At 41.7% G+C, this 16,329-nt stretch overlaps 2 protein-coding genes across 3 annotated transcripts in view; both read left to right on the top strand.

Annotated features, from left to right (window-relative positions):
* LOC141378071 (uncharacterized) overlaps window positions 1-16,329 on the top strand; it is a 502,199-nt gene that overhangs the window by 416,965 nt on the left and 68,905 nt on the right. The window lies entirely within an intron of this gene.
* LOC101883025 (uncharacterized) overlaps window positions 1-16,329 on the top strand; it is a 44,756-nt gene that overhangs the window by 18,129 nt on the left and 10,298 nt on the right. The window contains exon 6 of one of the 2 annotated variants that reach the window (XM_021466890.3): window positions 9,972-11,729. The exons of the other annotated variant lie outside the window; for it this stretch is intronic. Coding sequence (XP_021322565.1) covers window positions 9,972-10,336 — 365 coding nt within the window. The 3' untranslated portion in view covers window positions 10,337-11,729. Of the gene's footprint in view, window positions 1-9,971; window positions 11,730-16,329 lie in introns of those variants that run through there. 2 annotated transcript variants of the gene reach the window in all.

The following is a 16,329-nucleotide window of genomic DNA, read 5'->3' as shown; positions in this document are numbered from 1 at the left end:
CTTGCTTACACCAAATACAGAAACATTACTTCAGGATCAGTTGCCATTAAACCCATACCTTTATTTTTCTTAGTTTTCCATATTGCTAATTTTGCTGTACCTAATAAATAATTCAATAAACATACTTTCCTTCTTTTTATAAACCTATATTTCACTCCACCTATAAATACTTTATCTGAAAAATCTTCTTTAAATAACTGAAACCATATTCTAAGTAATTCAAACAAATTACAAAATCCAGACAAATCCATATCTTCCTATCTTATTAAAAACGCTACGGTTACTAAAGTAACCCTCGTTCCCCGAGGAGGGAATTGAAATGCTATGTGGAAAAACCTTCCACAATATGGGGTTTTCGTAAGAAACCAATCATCTGAAAGAGTATAAAATCGGGCCAATGAAATGCCAAATGAATTGGCAGCGTCATTCAGTCAAGTATATAAGAGGCGACTAGTGCAATGCTCGACATCCTTTTGAGCTGAGGAGACTTTCACGCTCAACAGCTAAGGTACAATCGTTGTGGCGAAGGTACATAGCATTTACGTTCCCCCCCTCGGGGAACGAGGGGGACCTGAGTAACCGTAGCGTTCGCCTTCGGATGGGGAACTCCAATGCTATGTGGAAAAACCTTCCACAATATGGGGAAATCTATGGAAAACGCCACAACAAAAGCACCTTACCGTTTTCCTGGCAAAGGGTGCGCCACGCAGTAGAGCGAGGGCACCTACAACGCCGCGAGATGCAGTCTTCCAACATGTCCCCTGGCCCTTACTCACCTTACTTACCTGTTCAGGTTTAGCTATATTTTTCGGGGAGTTGAAAAAAACTCAGTAAAGGGTTTAATACGACAGTACGTTGGGAAAGCGTTCAGTCCCGATAGGGAGGACACTGCGGAGTTCACCTGCTACCCAAGGATGGGAAACCTGGTGACAGCCTGAGGCCCAGCCCCGGAAATGGGGGAGGGGTACATAAGAGGATGGTTAGCGGGGAGGGAAGACACGAGCCCGCCCTAACTCAGGGGGGGACTAAACCGTGGTTGAGTGAGCTTATTGGATCGCCCGCAGGGGATCAAGCAGGCACCTATACCCAGAACGCGAGCTGACCGGAGGGCATGCCAACACTGTAACGGGCCAACGTCTGACTCCTCTGCTGAGTCAGATGCTGGGGGTCTCGGATGAACTCTGTAGGGTTCACCGAACGGGGAACTGAACTGACAAAGCTAAAAAAGTGCACGTACCTCTGTGTTAGGTAATGGCGCAGCAAGCGTGTTTCAACACCCCAACCGAATTGTTTCCGCAATCACCAAGGGTTACCTAATACCCTTGAGGAAACTGGCTCCATTCGCAGATTGTAAAACCTAGCAAATGTATTAGGTGTTGCCCAGTTCGCAGCTCTGCAAATGTCTGTCAGAGAGGTGCTAACGCCCAAGAGGATGCGATGCTCCATGTGGAGTGCGCTCTCACCCCTGGGGGACACGGCTCACCCTGGCTCAGAAGAGGGAGGGAGATGGCATCCACTCTCCAGTGGGCCAACCTCCGTTTAGATACGGCACTTCCCTTCTGCTGACCACCATAATAGACAAAGAGCTGGTCAGAGGATCTAAAGCTCTGAGTGTGGTCCACATAGGTTCGCAAAGTGCGAACAGGACACAGTAATGAAAGGGCTGGGTCTGCCTCCTCCGCTGGCAGTGCTTGCAGGCTCACTACCTGATACTTAAATGGCGTGGTAGGAACCTTGGGCACATAGACCGGCCTGAATTCTAGGCACGAGTCACTGACCGAAAATGCCTCTAGGTCCCCGACCCTCTTATCCGATGCCAACGCAACCAGCAGAGCTGTCTTCAAGAACAGAAATCTCACGGATACTGAATCGAGTGGCTCGAAGGGCTTTTCATGTAGGCTCGTAGCACTACCGCGAGGTCCCAAGAGATCATGAGAGGGGGGCGGGGTGGAACCATACGCCTCGCACCTCTGAGGAACCGGATGATGAGGTTATGTCTCCCCACGATGCCGCCATCTACGCATCATGATGATCGGAAATAACGGTCATTTAGACCTTCAGTGTGGAGGGCGACAGCCTTCGCTCCAGCCTGTCCTGAAGGAATGAAACACAACTTCTTGGCGAGAAGCGCACCACTCAGTGAATAGACTCCACTTCAGGGCATAGGCATGCCTCGTAGAGGGTGCTCTAGCCTGAGTGACGGTATTAACCACCGCCATCGGTAGGTTACCTAAGTCTTCCTTGCGTCAATGGACCACATGTGGAGGTTCCACAGATCTGGGCGAGGGTGCCCGATGCTGCCCTGTCCCTGAGAGAGTAGGTGCTCTCTCAAAGGGACCCTCCAGGGGGGGCTGTCGCAAGGAGGGAGAGTTCAAAAATCCAAGTCTGGTTGGGCCAGAGAGGCGCAACTAACAAGACCTGCTCCTCATCCTCCCTGGGATTGCAGAGTAACTGCGCGAGCAGGCTCACTGGGGAAATCGCAAGTTTGCGCATGCCCCGAGGCCAGCTGTGGGGCAGTGCCCATGACAGCTGAACTGACTCAGGGTGGAGTTGCCATTTTCCCGGGACAAGGAGCTGCCGTGAGAGCCAGTTGGCCGCAAGGTTGGGCTCGCCCGGCATGTGAACAGCACGCAATGACTTTGGCCACATGTGACTTCGGAGGAGCAGACAGCAAGCGACAGTCGAGACAATTGAGCATGCAGACGCCCATGGCCCAAGGGGGCGTGCAGGCGTTCTCCGCGAGCATGGTGAAAACCCTGCAGAGACAGAGAGCCTGAAGGGGAGGACCTTGTACTATCATGCTCGATCTTCAAACACAGACCGCAAAAACTGCCGGTGGCGTGGAAGTATGGATACATGCAGATACGCGTCCGTCAGATCTATTGCTGCAAACCAACCCCGAGGACGAACAAAGGAGAAAGGAGACCGTTCTCTCGCGCTCTGTGAGCTGTTGGCGAAATGCACTGATTCTGCGAGCTGGAAAGCATAGCGTCTCAAACTGGCAGTGTTCAGGCTGTCACATCCGATGAAAGAGGAAAAAGCTCTTTGAAGATTTGATGGCGTTTTCTTTTTCTTTTTTATTTTTTTCTGCTCTTAAATGAAGAGCCCCACCCTCTAGTGGGAAAAGAGCAAATTCCCTCCTCTCCGGATGGCCCGTCTCAGGGATGCTTCGTGATCCGTTTACCGGAGTTAGTGGCACCCTGGGGCGGGGGGGCGCTGATTGTCTGCGAGATACTTGGCCGGAGACACAGACGGGGCGGCGAAGCAAAAAGCTATAGACGAGAGCCCTAGGCGAAAAGCAGTGGATGTGGATGGTTTGGAGCGGTCTTACGATCCCACCGATAGATTATAACACATCGCCTCTGACTGCTCCATCACCGGCGTGAACTCCTGGGCGAGTTCACTGACAGTGTCGCCAAACAGGCCAGCCCGGGATATGGGGTAAGTTAAGAAAGCAAACTTTGTCAACATCACACATATCACCAGATTTAGCCTGAGGGGGCGTTCCTGGCCACTAAAGTGGTCATTGTCCTTCCCAGAATGCAGAGCTCATGCCCAGTCCTGGGTCGGAACCATCCTTGCCGCAGCTGGGCCAGCGCCTGCCCTTGGTAACGCTGGTAGGTGGCTATAACATGCAAGGTGAGGGTGGAGGCGCACTCAGCACACTGCGTAAGCCTTTCTGTGCGCATCCAGGAAGTAAGGTTTTTACACCCCATCACCAGAGCCATGGCCGAAGCAGCCTGGGGAAGCACGGCCACAAAGTCTGCTTCTAGATTCGACACCGCGCTCATTAACCCGGAGGGAGGAGCGGGTTGGAATCCTCATCAGACATTGACAGAACACCTTTCAAGGATGGTGAAGATGGAAGCGCACACAGATTGGGCTAAAAAAGGTGCCCTCAAAACTGCATGAGCTTACTGTGCACGTCTGGGAAGAAGGGGACGGAAGGCTTTGAATCCTCCACATAACACCCATCTAGTCAGTCTTGTCCTGGGGCTGGGGGATAAACCATCACCAGGCCCACGGCCGAAGCAGCCCGGGAAAGCACGGCCATCATGCCTGCTTTTTAGATGCCAACGCCGTGCTCTCCACACCGGAGGGAGGGAGTGAGCGGGTTCACATCCTCATCAGACAATGACAGCCCATCTTCCGATGCAGCGATGGACATCTGATCCTCGGTGTCAAGTGAGAGTGCAACCATCCGAAGAGGGAGCACTATTCTCACCTGAAACTTGGATGGAGCGCGTGAAGGAGCGAGAGGTCTGCAGCCCGAAGGCGGCGAATTTACTCCCACTGAATCCTCAGATCTGCCCGAGTGCCAACCGCAGTGTGGGGGACAACTGGGGTGGGTCGTTCTTTTGCAAGAGCGAGCCACATTCTTAACTGCTCAGCAGACATGACATCAAAGAGACGGCATGCACTGCCCGCGACCACAGAATTAACATGCTGGGCCCCCAGACATGAAACGCAGTGCTTGTGCCCATCATCCGGGGATAGGAAACCACCACATCCAAAAATGCATGGTTGGAACGACGTCTTGAAAAAGATGCGCTGCAAACTCGTGTTGCTCTTTTAGGAAAACTTTTTCTTTATATATAAACCACTCTTGGAGGACCAGACCCAAAGAACACCAGGCAAGGAAGAAAAACCCAGCTCGACCGTCTGCCACTGCGTATACGCGCTCTGGAACGGGAGAAGCAGCTTCTCGATCTCTCTCTGTAGACAAAGGTAGGAGAGCCTTCAAAGACTCGCTCAGAAGCTAGTAAAAGGCTCTGAAGGCGGGGGTTTTCTGACGAAAACCCCATATTGTGGAAGGTTTTTCCACATAGCATTGGAGTTCCCCATCCGAAGGCGAACAGATGTTTATCTAGTCCAAATCCACCTGCCCTTTGTAAAATGGCACATGTTGTGGGTGTCCATAACAACTCTTTGTGATAAAGAAATCTTTTTACTGCTTGTAGCCTGAAAGCTTGAATGCGAGATTTAACATCCACCAGTCCATGACCTCCCTCGCACACTAGTAAAAAAATTACTGATGCCCGGACCCAGTGTTCACCACTCCAGAAAAAATTTACCAGCTTCCTTTGTATTTCACATATAATATCCTCTGGTGGATCCAAAACTATACATCTGTGCCACAGTGTAGAGGCTTCCAGATTATTGGCGACCAAAACTCTCCCCCTATATGACAACCGGTTCCCATTTAGACAATCGGGCAGATACCTTGTCCAGCACACCCTCCCAATTCTTCATTCGATATTTATCACTACCTATAAAACTCCTAAAACTTTAAACCCGTCCTTACCCCATTTCAAACCTCCTGGTAACTTTGGATATCCCACCTCATTCCACTGACCCATAATATACCCCTCACTTTTCTCCCAATTTACTTCGGCTGAAGATGCTTTTTCATAAATCCTAATGTTCTTGTTTAAACTTCTGATGTCCTCCTGCCCTGTGATAAATACTGTGATATCGTCTGCATAAGCAGATAAGACCTGTTTTACATTTTTACCTCCATTTTTAAATACAACACCATTTAAATCTTTCCTAAGTTTGAGCAAAAGAGGTTCAATCATTAGACTATATAGCTGTCCAGACAATGAACATCCTTGTTTGATTCTTTTTCCAAGTGGTACTTGAGCACCCAAAGCCCCACCAGCCTTTATTGCCATTATAAATACATTTGAATACAACAGTTTTATATATGATAAAAATTCTTCATTAAACCCAATTTTTTTAAAACATTAAAAAGATAACCATGGTCCAGTCTGTCGACAGCTTTTTCTTGATCTAATGATAAAACACCAAGATCCTTACTTGTAAGATAACTAAAATCAACTACATCTAAAATAAAAATATTTTCAATAATTGACCTATCTGGGACACAATATGTTTGATCATTCTCAATCAGGAATTGTAAACAATGCATAATTATATTTGCTAGACATTTTGACTAAATTTTATAGTCATATAAACATAATAAAGACACAGGTGTCCAGTTTTTCAATGAACATAAATCCCCTTTTTTGGTAACAATGAGAGAACTGCACGTTGACAACTCAAAGGAAGCAACTTTTCTTTAAAACAGCTTAAAAATACTTCATATACATCCATTCCGATTACATTCCAAAATTGTCGATAAAATTTAACTGGCAGTCCATCTATTCCCGGAGACCGTTCATTAGACAATTGCTGCATTGCCTCAGTTAGTTCCTTAAAAGTAATATCACTGTCCAACAACTTTTTTTTGTTCATTTGGTAGTTTTGGCAAATTCTCGAGTAATTCTTCCGCACTTTTGATGTCACATGAATCCCTATTATATAATGTTCTATAAAAATCAACAGCCATCTTTTGTATATCCACTGGATCAGAAGTGATAGTCCTATTTTCCCGGCGCAGATGATGTATCTGTTTCTGTTGTGCACTTTTTTTTCTAAATTAAAAAAAGGAAGAACTGGGAGCGTCCATATATTTAATGGAACAAAATTTTGTTCTTATAAATGCACCTTTTGCCCATTTATGCAAGGAAGATCTAAGTTCTGCTTTCTTCTTTCTGCACATTTCCAGGATTATCCATAAGTTCTTTTTCAAGCTGCACAATGTCTTTTTCCAGTTTTTGTATTGTTGTTTTAATTTGTAAAGAAGAGTATAAAGTATAGTTCTGGCAAAAAACTAATATCTGTGCCTTACCCACCTCCCACCATTGACTAAGGCTTACAAAAGAATCCTTTTTCATTTTCCATTCATTCCAAAATAATATAAATCTCTCACAAAACAAAACATCTTGTAATAATTTTGTATTAAAATGCCAATAATATGCACATCTTGACATGTTTTTCATATTAAGTTCTAAACCAATCATATGATCATCCAAAAAAGCAGTAAGTGAAATGAATGCCTTTATAACCCTGTTGTTCCATATTTGTCCCACATAAAAACGATCCAATCTTGCACCATAGACCACATTATCAGTCACTTTAACCCATGTATACTGTCTTTCCTCCTTATTTCTTAATCTCCATATGTCTACTAACCCATTTTTCTTCATTATTCTGGATAAAACTAAACTAGATTGATTATGAGGTTCTTCGCCATTTCTTACAGTAGTAGTTATATACACTTGGGAAAATGGAACATATTTTTTAACTATATATATATAAAGTTATAGTCATTAATAAAATAAATAAAGTTATACATATTAATAAAACTTATGCAATCTGCACCCTCGAAATGAAAGTACAAAGACTGCCACCTGGTGGTGCAAAGAGAAAACTTATTGATATAAACTTTTTAGATTTTTAGGTCCTTTACAACACACGCAGCGATCTCATATCAGTTTATCCAGACATTCTAATCTGATTTGCGAACTTGTTTGAAGAACCAAATTAGCGAGAGATCAGTTATCAAGATTAAAAGATCCAGGATCTGTCAAATCATCTTAGATCATTTAAGCAAGGTACGAAGAACGGACCCCTGGTTAGGTTTAGGGTTAGAGCTAGGTTTAAGGTTAGGGTTAGGGTTAGAGTAAATATCTGCAACATCTGCACCTGTATGAACACTCATGGAGAGACACATTCACAACCCTGCCTACTGCAGTGCAGGGGTGTTGGAGTGTTCAAAAACATTATATCATAACCCCCCAACACCAACAAATTACAAAAAATGTTTTAGTTTGAAGTATACAGTGGCCCAGGGGCGTTGCTAGGGTTGAAAGGGATAAGGGGCTTAACCCCCCAACACCCCCCCCCCCCATTAAAAAAATAATGTTCTAATTCACCCCGCACCCCATTCAAAAGGTAATCTACTTTTATAATAGTTTTATAAATGTTTTAATAATAAATAGGGCTTTTGAGTTGAGTTTTAGCAATAAATTTTGAAGCTTTGTGACTTGTAACACCAAAAAGGAAAAATAAAAACATTAATTAATTATCCCACTTCTCATTTACTAGTCTGTTGTGAGCCATATCATACCTCTTGAGCCTTCTATCTCCTCTCCTGATTTGCAGTTTCTGTTTGTTTTTTGAAAATGTAATTGTCTGCATGTCTTCAAATCTAAAAAATATGATTTATTTTATATTGTGAGTTGTTATCCAATGTGATACAAAGCTACAAACAAATTAACTAAGGTGTAGTGTTGTCAAGATACTGGAATTTCTAAATTCAATACCTTGCAAAATATTGATATTCAATAGGCTACTATTTTTGACAGTAAAAATATTATTAAAAATAGTACAAAAATAAAAATAAAGATTTATATGCTAGAAATATGTTTACTTCAAATTTCTTTTGACGTAGATTTTTTCAGTTTTCCTCAAAATAAGGTAATGTGGGCATTGTAGCACTTTAAATGCAAGTAATGCCTGTTTCATTCATTCATTGAGCAGAAATTCCAGATATGCCTCACAAAAGTAGTAGAACAGTCCAGGAAATCCTTAATATGGATAAAGGCATCCAGCTATTGCTGTAGTTGAATGAACATAAGATCTGAATAAACATAAAAAGGCTTTAACTAATCATTTACATGACTGCGATAATAAATGTTTATACAGTTGAAGTCAGAATTTTTTTTTTTTTAATATTTCCCAAATTATGTTTAACAGAGTAAGCAAATTTCCACAGTATGTCTGATAATATTTTTTCTTTTGAAGAAATTCTTATTCGTTTTATTTCAGCTAGAATAAAAGCAGTATTACATTTAAAAAAAAAAAAAATAACCTTTTAGGGTCAAAATTATTAGCCCCTTTAAGCAAAATTTTTTTTCTGATAATCTACAGAACAAACCATCGTTATACAATAACTTGCCTAATTACCCTAACCTGCCTTTAAAGCCTTGAAATGTCACTTTAAGCTGTATAGAAGTGAAAAATGTCTAGGCATATATTATTTACTGTCATCATGGCAAAGATAAAACAAATCAGTAATCAGAGATGAGCTATTAAAACTATTATGTTTAGACATTTGTTGAAACAATCTTCTCTCCGTTAAACAGAAATTAGGGGAAAAAAATGAACAGGGGGCTAATAATTCAACTGGGGCTAATCAGACTTCATGTCTTCATGTATGTCTTCTTCCAGCCATCTCAGGTAATTTCATAAGAAAGTCGATTTATAATCCCCTGCTAATTGACATAGCATGTTAAAGTAGAATGTAGCTATACAATATGCTAGATGCATGAGCTCAATGTGATTTAGCTATTACAGAAACAAATGTGACTGGCTATATCATATCTAGATAAATATGCCTAGATATCTATATCATATCTAGAAAGCTAGAACAATTTACGTTTTTCTGTCTAATTTGCATGTATGCATTGATATGATGCACATTTTATCGATTACAGTTATTTTATTTCACCAAAACTACACACATTTTATACTGTGGAAACAAATGTTAAGCTTCACTTCACTAGTAGTTAGAACTATTCAGTTTCGCGAAAGAGTTGTATTATTACCTCATCAACTTAAGCTCTTTAAAATAATGAATAAATGAAGTGCAGTGGCGGAATTTTTTTAAACATCATGTGACAACAGTGCCACTCCCACCTGCCGGTAGATACAGGTACTGCTGAACAGCTGACCCGACACAAACACTGCGTGAGGTGGAATGTGCGTGATGTACGCCGTAATTTTCAGTACTTAGATAACAAATTAAATGTTATACACCATTATATATACTTATATATTATTTATTATATATACTTATATTTTTATTTAAGTGCAACATATTGCAAAAGATCAGGGGCTTTTGACAATACATCAGGGGCTTAAGCCCCCAAAGCCCCCCCTCGCAACGCCACTGCAGTGGCCTTAAGGGGTGACTGGGCGAGAAAGGGTTGGAAGGTGAATGTAATAATATTAGAGGTGGTAGGCATATTTTGTTGGTTGTGAATGGTATCAAAACATTCATTTTTAAATTCTTTCACATCAAATATAGTAAAATGCATTTTCTTTATCAAACTCTCTCAAAGATAACCTGATTCTGGTGAATGATAATCTGACATGGACTGAAGCTGTGAGTTACTGCAGAAAGAACCATGTGGATCTGATCTCCATTCACAGCGAGAAGCTTCAGAACAGGGCAGCGAGAAAAGCAATCCAGGCCTCCTCTTCACATGTGTGGATAGGTCTCCGTTACACCTGCAACTTCAGCTTTTGGTTCTGGATAAACAATAGAGAAGCAGGCTGCTACCAGAACTGGGTATCTGGTCATGGGCCACATGGTTTTGTGGAATGTGGGCTGTCAGGAGCTATGGAGTCCAATGGGTGGCACCGATGGATTGGTAGGCCTGAGAGTGACAGGCTCAATTTCATCTGCCACACTTATACAGGCTGACAATTAGTGAGGCATTTTATCCATAAAGCATGATGGAAGGCTGTGGAGAATCTGCTTTCTATGCACTGTTATTTGACTATAAACAATTCATTTGATAGATATTGTAAGAATTACAGGGACATAAATATATGGCTGTTAATAATAATAGAATAAAAATAGAATAGTGATGGGTCGTTCATGAACGATTCGTTCATTTTGAATGAATCTTCAATATGACTCGGGAACCACGAGTCCTCTCTCAGGGAGTGATTCATTCATCCGTGCGTGCGCACATTTGTGCAGGTAGTATCGTTAATTTCAAGTCATCACATTGGCAAAAACCAATCATATGCATTTAGAGCTGGAAAAAGAATTGATCCGCTCACCTCTCGAGTCCTCTATCGGGTCTGAGTCACTCGTTCATCACGGGCCAATCATATGCGTTTAGAGCCGGAAAAAGAATTTATCCGCTCACCTCTCGAGTCCTCTGTCGGGTCTGAGTCACTCGTTCATCACGGGCCAATCATATGCGTTTAGAGCCAGAAAAAGTTTTGATCCGTTCATCTCTCGAGTCCTCTGTCGGGTCTAAATCACACATTCATCACGGGCCAATCATGCACGTTTAGAGACGGAAAAATAATTGAACCGTTCATCTCTCGAGTCCTCTGTCGGGTCTGAGTGACTCGTTCATCACGGGCCAATCATATGCGTTTAGAGCCAGAAAAAGTTTTGATCCGTTCATCTCTCGAGTCCTCTGTCGGGTCTAAATCACACATTCATCACGGGCCAATCATGCACGTTTAGAGACGGAAAAATAATTGAACCGTTCATCTCTCGAGTCCTCTGTCGGGTCTGAGTGACTCGTTCATCACGGGCCAATCATACGCGTTTAGAGCCGGAAAAAAGAATAGAACCGTTTATCTCTCGAGTCCTCGGGTTTAAGTAATTTTGTTACGCGATGAACAAACGATCATGGCTCCTATCGACTTAGACTGTGCATTGATTTAGATTATATGTGACTGTCAGTGTAACGTGAATGAACCCCTGACATTTGAAGACATGATGAGGCGAGCTTAGCAAAGAGACAAAAATGCTTTCATAGACGAAAGAGCTGGTAAACATTGAATTATTTTATTTATGACTTATTTGTCATGCAATCAACCTTTTGGGCTTGTTGTAGATGTGTTTGGAAGCAATTCGTAACATTTTAATAATATTTTGGCAAATTGAACCAAATGAACGAAATGACTCGAAAAAAGATTTATTCATCTTGATGAACAAGACTCAAAGATCCGAGTCAGTAAAATGATCTGAACTTCCCATCACTATAATAGAATGGTAATAATGCTGTTAATGCTAAACAAACTCAAATGTTTTATTCTCTTATCTGCTGAATAAAGTGATGTATTTTACCTATTTTTGGCTTTTTATCAACAATATGAATTATTCATATTACATATTCCATAAATACTAAACAGAATATATATACAGTTGAAGTCAGAATTATTAGTCCTCCTATGATTTTTTTCTTTTTATATATATATATATATATATATATATATATATATATATATATATATATATATATATATATATATATATATATATAATTTCCCAAATTATGTTTAACAGAGCAAGGAAATTTTCAGTTTGTCTGTTGATATTTATTTCTTCTGGGGAAAGTCTTATTTGTTTTATTTTGCTAGAATAAAAGCAGCTTTTAACATTTTAAACACCATTTAAGTACAAAATTATTAGCCCCTAATCATTCTATAAATTTTATAGTACAATTAAAAATGTGACATGAATCTTAACACCTATCTGGCTAAGGCTCTTTCACTTTAATGCTTGTTCTGAATATGGATATAATATTTTAAATATTTTATAATGCTATAAATTACATACTAGGCTATTGCATTTAAAAAGGGATTAAGCCGAATAGAAAAATGAATGAATTGCATTTAATAATTTTATAATGTTATTGTAATGTTATACAAAAAATTATAATAAAACTCTTGCGATATATCATGTTAATGCCAAAACTTTGTTTTTTTATACTCATCTGCCTCATGTAAGCTTTTATAGTACACATTTTCCTTCTCAACAACTAAAACTTCTTGTTTTGAATAATATTTTTTTTTTCTGGGTTTTCACCTTTATTGAATAGGACAGTAGAGATAATTGACAGGTTAGTGTGGGGAGCAGAAAAAGGGGAAGGATCGGCATATGACCTTGAGGCAGGAATCATGTGTCGATGCACTTTCCTCTACACCACTGGCACCGACTACAACTTAATCTTTAATAATAATAATAATAATAACAATAATAAAAATAAAATAGATAAGTATCAATATTTACAAATATACTTTACTTTCTTCTCCTATTATTATTATTATTTTTATTATTATTATTACTATTTATTTTGCAGTATCTTCATTTTAGGGCTGTTGTCCTTTAAGTTCAGTTAAATCCCTCATCAGCATCGCTTAATAAATATGAGAATGAACTGAACTGAGGGTCAGAGAATCTGTACGAGAAGGACACAGACCTGGGGCCTCATGAACGAAGACTTGCATTGAAATCATACTAAAACATTGAGTACACACTAAGTTGTAAATGTTCAAAATTCAGATGTATGAAACACTGCGTACATGGAATCCCATGCACATTCTCTTTGTATATCCGAATTAACTTGAAACTAAGCGCACGTGCAACGAGCGCAAAACCCCTCCCTGCCTCCTCCTCCTAATAAATATTGTAATGACTCTTCTTTGGTAAAACCAAATAAAAAAGCTATGGCAAAAGCAAGCATAAAGAGAAACTTTGAACAGAATGTGTACTGGAGGTGCTCCTATCGCAGGTAGACTGGAGAAAAACAGTGTTATTTGCAAGTTTGTTGTTGAAATAAGCTAGTTGAGTGATTTCCGCCTGTTTGATCGACAGAGATAACAAAGCTAAAGAGAGCGGACATTAGCAGCGCGAGTGGTTTAGCTCGCAAAGCACATGTCAACATGTTTTGACACTATCATGCATAAACCCGGTTTGAATCCAGCATCTGATGAACTCATTCTTCATTTTTCCAAGTTGCATATCAGATTTTGCCTACTCCTCATCACAAGGAAGACAAGTAGGTATCATTATTAAGTGTGTGTATTATGTTAAAAGCATTTGAGCATCACATATAATTTGCACATTTATTGAATGGAAATGTTTCTGATTCCTGTATGCAAATTCGTCTTAAGATGGCGCTTTTATAGCAATGTGCGTGCAGACGATCGGAGCATTACATTGGGAAAACCGGCGATCGCTGCAAGTTGCTCTTTAATGTTTGGCTGGTCAACTGTATGGCTTGGAAACCTTATATACCTGCTAAACATGCGAATTACCTCATTCCATTTGTAGTGTGAAATTTAACAAAATTGCCTCTAGGAGTCACCAATGAAAATAAAACAAACACACACAAAAATGCATGTACGCCAGGCATGAAGTTGGCGTGGACCAACACACATTTTCACGTTAATTTCATCGTTAGTAAATCCAAACGTGAGCGTCAAACCTGGCGTGTGCAAAGTTTTTGTGCATACGCAGCGTTGATACATGAGGCCCCAGAGCTCAAATCTAACAATTTTTCTGTTTTCAAAATAGCTTTCTTTTCACTTGAAAATTGTTAAACAAGTTTAAAATGCATGCAATTGCTGTTTGAAACAAAAAGCATGACCAGTTTCACTGGTTTAGGCAGTTTTCATCACTTTGTGATTTTGACCTGGAAAACTCAAATTACAGCATGAGAAGCGAGAATACAGCGCAAGAGCTGAAATCATCTCAGGTTACATATGTAACCATGGTTCCCTAAAGGGAACGAGATGCTGCGTCTCTTTAGGAGACACAGTGGGATACAATCCCTCTCTTATAACCTCCTGAAGCACAGGTGAAAGCAATCCAATTTAATTGGCGGGACCGTGTGTGATGTCAGACCGGGAGTTATAAAAGCACCACGGAAGCATACAACTTCAGCTTAGAACCTCTCGAACGAAGCGTACCAGGCTTGAAAAAGTATGGTAAAGCGACGCAGCGTCTCGTTCCCTTTAGGGAACCATGGTTACATACGTAACCTGAGACATTCCCCTGCAGGGAACTCTATGCTGCGTCTCTTTAGGAGACACAATGGGAACGCTATCCCAGACACACGATAGTTTGATATGTCAGGTATGAGTTCTTCTAATTCAAGAAAATATACTGGTTCTCGAAGTAGGATCCAGATCTAATTATTAAAACCTTTTGAAGTTGTGCAGGGTAGAGCAACCTGCTGTTTCCTCAGACACTGGCCAGCATAAACAAGGATTTTGAAGCCGCCATACCCCTGTTAGAATAGGCCCTTATTGCCTCTGATAGAGAACGTTTCAGGGCCTCATAAGTCAGTGAGAGACTCGACTATCCACTGGCTCAACGTCTGCTGAGACGCAGATGCCCCCATATTAGGTGGGTCATAAACAATGAACAATTGTTACATTGAACTCCATTCAGCCGTATGATGTATGCGTCTAACGCCCGCACTGGGCAAAGCAGATGAAGCGCTTCTGATCTGCGTCATAAATGGTGGAGGATTAAAGGTCTGCAGCACCATAGGTCGTACCACCTCATGGAGACCTTAAAGAAGTACCCTATTGTGGGGTACAGGAATGCTCTCACCATGCCAGGTGAGCATTTCAAACAAGAGGGAGCTCCTCTTGAGATAAAATGCCATTTCAGCATTAGAAACTTTTCTTACATCTCCTCAATGCAAAAATAGGGACTGTAGACAGGCCCTCGAGCACTATCAACAAATCCTGAATAGGAATTTTACTGGTGCAATTAGGCCTCAACCTCCTGGATCCATGGAGGAATCTGACCACCAGAATGTCTCTGCCGAGACCATCAGTACCATATATGAACATTACTGCTACACATACATAAAGCGTCATATTTAAAATATTCCTGGATAGTGGCTCACAGGCGGTGAAGCTGGACCCAGGTGGTGGTCGGTACACCACAAAGTGAAAAATTTTACCTGGTGGCATACAATGTTCTGAGTGCGGTTTGAACATGTTCAGTTGAAAAACCAAGATCTATGAAGTGGGTCCCCTCAGAGGCCACACCCATAGCTTGCCTGGGACAGAACTCTTCTGAACAAGAAACATTAGGTCTGAGAACCACACTCTTGTAAGCCTAGGGGCCACCGTTAGTAGGTTGAGCCCCCTAAATGGACTCTCTCCAGAACTCCCAGGAACAAAGCGATCGGGGGGAAAGAATACAGACAAAGGCTCAGCAATGTCTGCATCATGACATCTAGTCCAAATTGTGCTGGTTATGTCAGTAAAAAACCACAATGGGTATTGTCTGTTTTGACAGGTGCATATATCCACGTCGGCTCTGCCAAATCTGTCAAATGGTCGCTACCACTTCTGGGTGCAGTCGCCATCCCCCAGGCGCCAACCCCTGCCTTAACAGGAGGTCTGCTCCTACATTCCTGGGCCTGATATGTAAGCTACCTTCAGTGAGTGCAGCTTCACCTGAGCACACAGAAGGATCTGCTCCGCCAACCTGCACAGAGGGCGCAGATTCAGACCCCCTAATGGTTGACAAAAGACCACCGATGTGTTGTCGGTCTTCACTAACACATGGTGACCTCTTACTTGAGGGAAACAAGTGTTTCAGAGCATGAAACACTGATAACCTCTCGCAGCAATCGATATGCATGTGGAGAAGATGGTCCCTCCTTTGCCCCAATGTGGGAAGGCACCTCAGGCTCGCTTCCCAACCCTCGCAAGTGGCTTCTGAGGTCAGTGCCATGCGCTGAGAGATTACTCCCAATGTTGGGCTTTGGGACAGAAATCAGGGCTGTCACTTTATCAGTAAAGCTTCTAGATAATGTCACAAGGCTTTGATTATGCGAAATCCCTGGATTTGAGCCACCGCTGTAACAATGTCATGTTAGCAGACCCAACCATGTTGATGGCTGCTGCTAACCAGCCTCT

Source organism: Danio rerio, chromosome 16 (genome assembly GCF_049306965.1).
Source record: "Danio rerio strain Tuebingen ecotype United States chromosome 16, GRCz12tu, whole genome shotgun sequence".
Taxonomy (NCBI): Eukaryota; Metazoa; Chordata; class Actinopteri; order Cypriniformes; family Danionidae; genus Danio; species Danio rerio.
The sequence above is the reverse complement of the archived record's forward strand: the minus strand, read 5'-3'. Positions and strand labels throughout refer to the sequence as shown.